The 7,901-nt window shown below is 52.7% G+C and overlaps 1 protein-coding gene across 1 annotated transcript in view; it reads left to right on the top strand.

The window, feature by feature from the left end:
- Nucleotides 1-5,919: 5,919 nt before the first annotated feature.
- Nucleotides 5,920-7,901, top strand: part of ZSWIM6 (zinc finger SWIM-type containing 6) — a 187,818-nt gene continuing 185,836 nt past the window's right edge. The window contains exon 1 of the mRNA XM_037062888.1: nt 5,920-6,550. Coding sequence (XP_036918783.1) covers nt 5,926-6,550 — 625 coding nt within the window. The 5' untranslated portion in view covers nt 5,920-5,925. The remainder of the gene's footprint in view (nt 6,551-7,901) is intronic.

Raw genomic sequence — 7,901 nt, 5'->3', positions numbered from 1 at the left:
GGTAGTCCTGTCCACCCCAGCTGCCCATCACTGCCCCTCCTACCAGTCTGGATGAATGTTTATTCTTTAACTCCTTGGTTGTCAGACATCAATACAGTTCAGTTTTCTGGCAGTTCTGGTTATTTTTCATTTTTAAATTTATTGTTGTTCTTCTCTTGGTTGTGCAAGGAGGCAAAGTGTATCTATCTATACCTCCATTTTGGCCGGAGTCTCAATTGTAATTTTAAAGGCTTCCATTTTAACAGGATACAGTTTCTTAGTAATATGGAAAAAAATTGGTTGGTTGATCAGTGGCTGAGTACACTTTCTATAATTACAGCAAATTCTAGATGAGTATGTCTTAAGGAATAAAACAGTGGGTTAATGATAATATGGCGTCAAATTATGACGCTTCCTAATTTTGCCTATTCTAATTCTTTCTGCAGAGGAGAGATAAAGGAAATCTATATATTTTAACAAGTAGTCAGGGCAATTTTTTGATCTGCCAAATAATGGATAATGGAGAAAATTTTGCATTTATTATTAGACAGACTAACCTCAAATCTCTGCTTGGCCAGAAGAGAGCTGAAAAATATTTGGCAAATTTCTCTGAGTTTCTGTCTCTTCATTTATTTCTTATGGGGTGTTGGTTACTGGGGCACCAAAGGAGTTACTGTTTGTAAAGAAAGGGCCTAACACTGTATGTACCCACTTTCTTAAAAATATTAATAGTAAAATATTAGTGGTTTGACTCTCTAGAATTTAACAAAGTTGAAATGGATCAAATGTTTCCCCCTCTTCAAAGATGGAGCAATTGTTTTAAATTGATCAGTTCTAGGTTCTGTGTTCACTTCTTATTTTGCCTAAGAATCTGCTTGGTGGAAATGATTGACCATGAAGATTCTCATAGCACTTTTCCATGTTATTGGACATTTGGCCTTGATGAAGTGTCATCTATAATTTTTACTTATTTTTAACCACATAGATTAGAATTCTCTGTCATTCAACGGGAGGGAAGAATAATGCCTCAACAAATTAACTGTACTGTTGTAGGCTTTTCTTTCTCTTGAAACAATTAATTATAGCCCAGGGAACATAATTGGCTTTGGTCGTAACATTAAAAAGTATGTCCTAGTATGAAGAAGAGCATGGAAATGGGCATAACTGTGTGTCCATCTTCAAATAACTTGAGGTCCCTTAGACCTAATCCAATTCTCGTGTCTTGGAATCTTATTAATGTCAAATTATTCTCTTAATTAGCTTAGGTGACTAGCAATAATGATGAGGCAATGTTATTTGTTTTCTTTCTGTATGCCTCCTCCTAAGTACTGGGACTGTGTGAAGTTCTTACCACCAAAGTGTATTTTTCAGACTTGAGTGTAAAGAAGATTCATGTGGGGAGTGTGTGTCAATTTCTGGTTCCCAATTCCAAATTTGTGTGCATTATGCTCTGGGGAATAATCCTCAGGGGTTCTCTCTCAAAACTACTGCTCCAGGAATTTGATAATATCTGTTGAATTCAATTCAAACTTTTCATTTTCAAATTAAAGGCAAGTGAAGGAGCCATGATAGATCTCTGAACAGGACTCCACTGCCCCTCTCAAATAGTCCTTTGCCATCCATCCATCCATTTATCCATCCATCCACCCACCCATCTACTCATTCATGCATCCAACTGCAACATGCCAGGTGCAGGGGGAGGTGTGTCTCTCTTCCCTGCAGCCATCAGTTTATGGAGTCCTGGAAGTCGATGTTTATGAAGTCTGCTTGAAAGCCTAGCTCTTGACTACATGGGCCAATGTGATGTGGTATGGTGTGATATGACGAGTCACTGCATTCGGAAAGCTGTAGACATTCTGTACTTTGATTTCCTACCACTGCCTAATGGTAAACATGGGAGCATAACCAGAGGCATTTAGCCCTGATTTGGTCCCTGGAGTAGGGGCCTATAAGAGTAATTTTAAGTAATTTAGTAATGATTTCTATGAGCACCAGAAAAAAAAACATTGTAAATACTCCAAAAGTGAGAGGTGGCACAAATACTAGCCAACAAGAACATAAAGTCACTTCTCCTTTGCCTCATGGATGTAGCTGACCTCTGGGAAGACAGAAGCCTAGCAGTGCAGTGCAGGGCACTTGGGACTACAGAGATGGCTGAGGCATAATCCCAACTCTCAGAGAGTAGCTAACCAGGGAAGAGAGAGGAGACAGATGGCTCAGGCAAGCACAAACATAACCATAATGCTAGGCAGAACGGTATAAATGTTACAGGAAACACCCAACGTGGCAGAGGAGCTCCAGGAGAGGGAGATCACACAACCAGGTGGGTTTTCTCAGAAGTGAAATCTGAGCAAGTCTTTGGAATCTGACAGGGCAGGAATTTGACATGTTGCAAGGAATTTGACATGTTGCAAGGAAGACACATTACAGGCAGCAGGGTTCTCCTGAGCAAATACACAGAGAAGAAAAGTGGGAATGACTTCTGGGGTACTGGGAGAAGTCCTGTAGGGATGAACAAAATTCCTGTTGGGGAACTGCAAGTTCTGTAGGGTTTTGGTGTGAGATGAGGCTGGAAAGTTGGGTTTGGTCAAGATCATATTTGAGTTTGGACTTTTTTCCAGTAGGCAGCAGGGAGCCATTTAAAGGCACTTGAGCAAAAAGGATGACACCATCACACTTTAGGAAGCACAGCAGCTGGGTGGGGGAGGATATGGAGGAGGAAAGGTTATACAGACATACTAGTGAGGAGGCTCTGCAGAGAGAGGAGAAATAATAGAGCCTGAGAGGGGCTGGGACAGACAACACAGCAACTAAACCTATTTGGGACTTGCAAAGGCAAATAGGAATAAAGGTTGAGTGCTTATGAATAGGTGGCAACAGTATTAACAATCTAAGGGAAGGAACCTGGTTTCCATGGAAAGGTGGTACTTTGGGTATGAGTGCGTCGTACTCTTCTGGCAATAGAAAAGGAAGCTTGCCATCAGGAAGAAATAACTGAGCTGAAGCAGAGACTAAGGCTGGGAGTGAAAAATCGGGGGTGCTCTCCAAGGGGTAGGTCAGCAAAAATGGAGAAGAGGACCATACTAGATTGTAGTGCAGGGTGTACATTAAATCAGTGGTCCCCAACCTTTTTGGCACCGGGTTTGTGGAAGACGTGGAATGAGGTGGGTGAGTGGGGGAGGGAACAGGAGGCAGAGCTCAGGTGAGCTTTGGTTGCCACCTGGTTGGGTATCCCAGCATTACGCTGTCTGGAAGAAGAGAAACCCAAAAAACGAGGCAGAGAAAGAGAAACTGGAGGAATTGGAGGGATAGGAGAGTGTCAGGGAAACCCAAGGAAGTAATACCCTTAAAAAGGGAGAGAGTGGTCTCAGTGCAAGAGAATGCAGAGGGAAAACTAGGTCAGGCTGAGCTGGTGGCTTTGGATTTGTCTTCACGATAAATTAAATGCTTCCAAGGTAGGACAAAGTCTTAAATCCAGTCTCTTGGGTTCCAAAGGATATTGGAACCATAACTTTGGATATGTTCCAAGGTAGGACAAAGTCTTAAATCCAGTCTCTTGGGTTCCAAAGGATATTGGAAACATAACTTTGACTTTTAAGCATGAATTAATTTCTTCTATCAACACTTCCAAAGGTGTCTATTTTCCTTTTAAGCATGAATTAGTTTCTATCAACACTTTCTATGACCCTGAATGAGTTACTTACCCTGTCTTGGGGCACCAATTTTGTCATCTTTAACTTTCCAGTGTAAGCGATTCAATGGGTATATATGTATGAAAATGCTTGGAAATCTACACAGTAGTATACAAACTTAAGCCCTATCATGACTGTATTTGAGGACAGTGTTTTACTTTTCAACTTATTTTGTATTCCTATCATCTATATTTTTAAAAAACTTAAAAACTTTTCTTTTTAAGAGGTCCATCTGCCATAGAGATATTCTTCCAGTTTTCTGCCCAGGCCTTTTCCTAAGCATTGAGGAGGTGCCCAGAAAAACACCAGAGGAATCTACAAAAACATAATGTCACCAAAATTTTCCTAACAAGTAAGGCAGCTATGAAAAGTCTGCCAGTGTTCAGTCCCTCTGGGACCTCCAGGCTTTGTTAAGGCCTAACAAGAGGAAGAGCCAAGAGCTGGAGCTCGAGGTCTCCCACCTCGGCCATGAGTGGGAGATTTTCTTTAAAACTCGGAAGCGCTCTATCTCTTTAAATTCAAGCAACGAGGAATGCAGGTGTCAGCCAATAACCTGAATAGGTGCGAAAGTGCCAAAGGAGATAGTTTATCTTCTACAATAGCGATAGTATCAGTAACACGGTTTACAGTAAAAACAGAAGGTAGGGCAAAGGGTAAAGATGTCTCTAACGTGCTAATTAGGTTCGTGGCTTGGACCCAGATTTGACCGAACTCCGCGGAGCGCAAGGAACAATGTCCGCAGGGTTCCTGGTTCAGCTCTGTACTCGCTTCTTCTCCTTCGCCAGCGCCCTCGCGCCAGCGAGCAGCGCTCTTCACTCGCTTTCGTCCGCCTGCTCCCCACTGCTTGCCTATCCCATGGAGGACGAGCTGTTCGGGTGCCGACAGGGCGCCAGAGAACGCTGCGCGAGGCCGGGAACTCCTCGGCTCTCCGCAGTCCCGCACCCGGCGCCAAGTCGGGCCGCTGGTCTAAGGGCGCACAGACAGCGCTCCCAGCCGCTGTCCTCCGCCGAACGTCCCGGGCGCGCCGTCTGCAGCCGGCTGGGCTATGCGAGCGCGCTCGTGGGGCGTGTGCGCGCGCTCCCCGTGGCGCGCGTACTCACAAAGGTGTGTTTGCTAAATCCACTACTCGGGGGTATCCTCCACTGGGCCGGGGAGGAGGGTCTCGGCGGCACGGCCGCAGGGGAGTTTAAGGCTGGGTCAGGTTCCCCAGCTCCTCGCTGAGATGACGGAGCGCGAGGGCAAGGCGGCCGCGGCCCGCTCAGAAGGCGTGTAGCCCAGCTGCGGGGTAGGTTTCGAGCGTTATGCCCGTTTTCGGATACCTTGGCAAGCTCGGCCAGCAGCGTAGGCCCCGGGACTGAGCGGACTTGGGACTGCGTGCGCTGAAGCCAAACTGGGCAGCGGAGCGGGGGCTCTCCTTCCTCACCCACGTCTACAAAAGTGAACTGGAAAACCGCCTCCGAGCGCAGCCTCCGCCTTCTTCCCCCGCGCCGCCGCAGCCCGGGCTGGCAGTGGGGGGGAGTTTCCCCGAGCTAGTTGGAGGGGAAGCGGACAGCCCGGCGACTACAGCCGCACCTCCTCCGCCTTCCTCTCCACCCCCGTCCCCTGGGCACCACGCCGCATTTCTTTGTTTTGAAAGCGCCTCCTCCGCCCAGAGGCTTTTTCCCCGGCGGGCTAGTTCTGACTGGGGGGGTGGGGCCTCGGCCCGCCGGCCCCGCCCCTCACTTAGCCCGGACTCATCTCTGGTCTCATCCCCCCACATTTTCCCTTCCATCCCCGCAGCGACCCACGAGGCGCGCCCTCACTCGCGGGACACCAGAAGGAGGTAGAGAATTGGAAGGGGAACTTGAGTGGAAGGGGGCACAGAGATCCACCCACTTTGGCCAGGTCCTGAGGCCCGCCCCCTCCCGCGGGAACCCCACCTGAGTCCCGCCCCACCGCGTCACGGAAGCCTGACATTCTCACAACCCACCGGCACCCAACCCCGCCACCCCCGCTATCCCCGTGTCAGCCGAGCGCTCTATTTATGTTTCTGCCCAGCGATTTGCATAGGCCACGCCCCTGGCCCTAGGTTCCCCCTATTGATACCCCGCCTCAGCCTTGACGTCACGGTGGAGGCCCCACCTCTTGTGCCCGTACAAGGAGCGGCGGGCCCTAGATGGCAGCGTGGCGTCGCGGCAGCGTGTGCGTGTCGCGCTTCCTTGTGCCGTTTATAGGGTCCCGGCACTTCCGCTGTTGGGTTAGAAGCGGCGCGGTCATGGCGGAGCGCGGACAGCAGCCTCCTCCCGCGAAACGGCTGTGCTGCCGGCCGGGCGGCGGCGGTGTCGGCGGCGGCAGCAGCGGCGGCGGCGGAGCGGGTGGCGGCTACAGCTCTGTCTGTCGGCCGGGCCCGCGGGTGGGCGGTGGGGCTGGGGCGGTGTGCGGGGGCGGCGCGGCGCTGGGGTTGCTGCCGCCGGGCAAGACCCAGAGCCCCGAGTCGCTGCTGGACATCGCGGCGCGCAAGGTGGCGGAGAAGTGGCCGTTTCAGCGCGTGGAGGAGCGCTTTGAGCGCATCCCGGAGCCGGTGCAGCGCCGCATCGTCTACTGGTCCTTTCCCCGCAGCGAGCGGGAGATCTGCATGTACTCGTCCTTCAACACCGGCAGCGGCGCCGCGGGCGGCCCCGGCGACGACAGCGGCGGCCCCGGCGGCGCGGGCGGTGGTGCGGGCGGCGCGGGCAGCGGCAGCTCCTCGTCTTCGCCAGCCGCCACCTCGGCCGCCGGGGCCGGGGTCCCGTCGGTGGGGGCCGCCGGGGCGACGGACGGTGGCGAGGAGACACGGCTTCCTTTTCGCCGGGGCATCGCGCTCTTGGAGAGTGGCTGCGTCGACAACGTCCTGCAAGTCGGTGAGTCACGGGGCAGCCCTGGGCCGGTCGGTCAGTCCGTCAGTCTCTCGGGGGCGGGGTGCGTGCCCCCTTTCCTTCGGTCAGCTCCTCAGCCCGGCGTGCGCCGGTACCCCTGGCCGGTGCCCTTACTCGCACGGACGGTCGTCTCGAGCGGAGCGCCCATTTCCTTCCCGCTCCTCCCCGCCCCCTGTCTCCCCGGACGGGCCAGCGCGAGTGGGAAATGAATCAGCAGGACGCGCCCCGCGGCGGGGTCGGCGGGGTGGGTGTCGGGTGCTGGGGACACGCTCCGTTCCCCGCCCACCTCCCGAGGAGCGCATCCTGGAGAGCTGCTCGCTTCTAGGGGGGTTGGATGTGGACAAAGGCGCCGGCGGACTGCCGGGCTCTGGCATAGGGTGTGTGGCGGGGCTGTGCGGGGCGGGGGAGGGGGCGCGGGCCGCACAGACAATGCCGGTCGGTGCCGAGCCGGCGGCTGGGCTACGCTCTCCCTCTTCTTTCCTCTTGTCTGTCGTTCGCCCCTCTTTCTCCTCTTTCCCTTCCTCGCTTCTTCGTTTTGAGGGGAGGGGAGTACATTTTCGTGCCACTTGGCGGCCGCTCCTGTTAGGGCTTCGACGGGCTGGCAGCAGCGACGCTCCAGGGTCGCTGCGGCGTCTGGTCTGGCCCGAGGAAGCTCCGCCGCCCGCTCGGGGATTTAAATGTCTCTTTCTCTCTTCATTTATCCTGTTTGAGAGCAGCGCTGGAGGGAGGGGACAGTGGGCTGTACTCTTCTCCCGAGGGATCTCTTGCCCCCAGGACACCCCGAATTAAATGGCGCGAGCCTTGGAAGGAGCGGCTTGCGCTTCCCTTTTCTTTGGGGCCGCGGAGGTGCCCGGGGGCTGTTGCCGCCTGAGTTTAGTGTGCGCTGGGTGGCCGGGTGCTCGGTGCGAGCGGGGGAGCAGTTACGGGCTTTACGCTCGCTGACGGCGGCTGCAGGAGCGCGAGGCCGAGGGGCTCCGCGGCCGCTCCCGCGTCCCTCCTGCCGCGGCCGCCGGGCAGTCGGGCATGACCCCTCACTTTGTTCTGATTTTCAGGTTTATTTGTGCCCCTTTCAGTTTTCTGTCACCCTTCGAAAAGGGGAAACCAAACAAAAGAGTCTCTATTTCTTTTCAGGGCTTGTAAAGTAGAAGAAATTTGACAAAGGCTAGAGAGGACTTGTGATTTAAAGCTGTACAGCTCTCCTTTCTTTGACAGACCTTGAGAGTTTTCTCAAATACCGAGTTTAAAAGCTTTCCCTGTCTCCCCACCCTAACCCCACCCAAGGGATTTATTTTTTCTCCTCCTGTGCAGATAGCTTTTTCAGCCATAGCGATGGGGA

The sequence above is a fragment of the Sturnira hondurensis genome, unplaced genomic scaffold, assembly GCF_014824575.4.
Source record: "Sturnira hondurensis isolate 20B ecotype Veracruz unplaced genomic scaffold, ASM1482457v3 Scaffold0014384, whole genome shotgun sequence".
Taxonomy (NCBI): Eukaryota; Metazoa; Chordata; class Mammalia; order Chiroptera; family Phyllostomidae; genus Sturnira; species Sturnira hondurensis.
The sequence above is the reverse complement of the archived record's forward strand: the minus strand, read 5'-3'. Positions and strand labels throughout refer to the sequence as shown.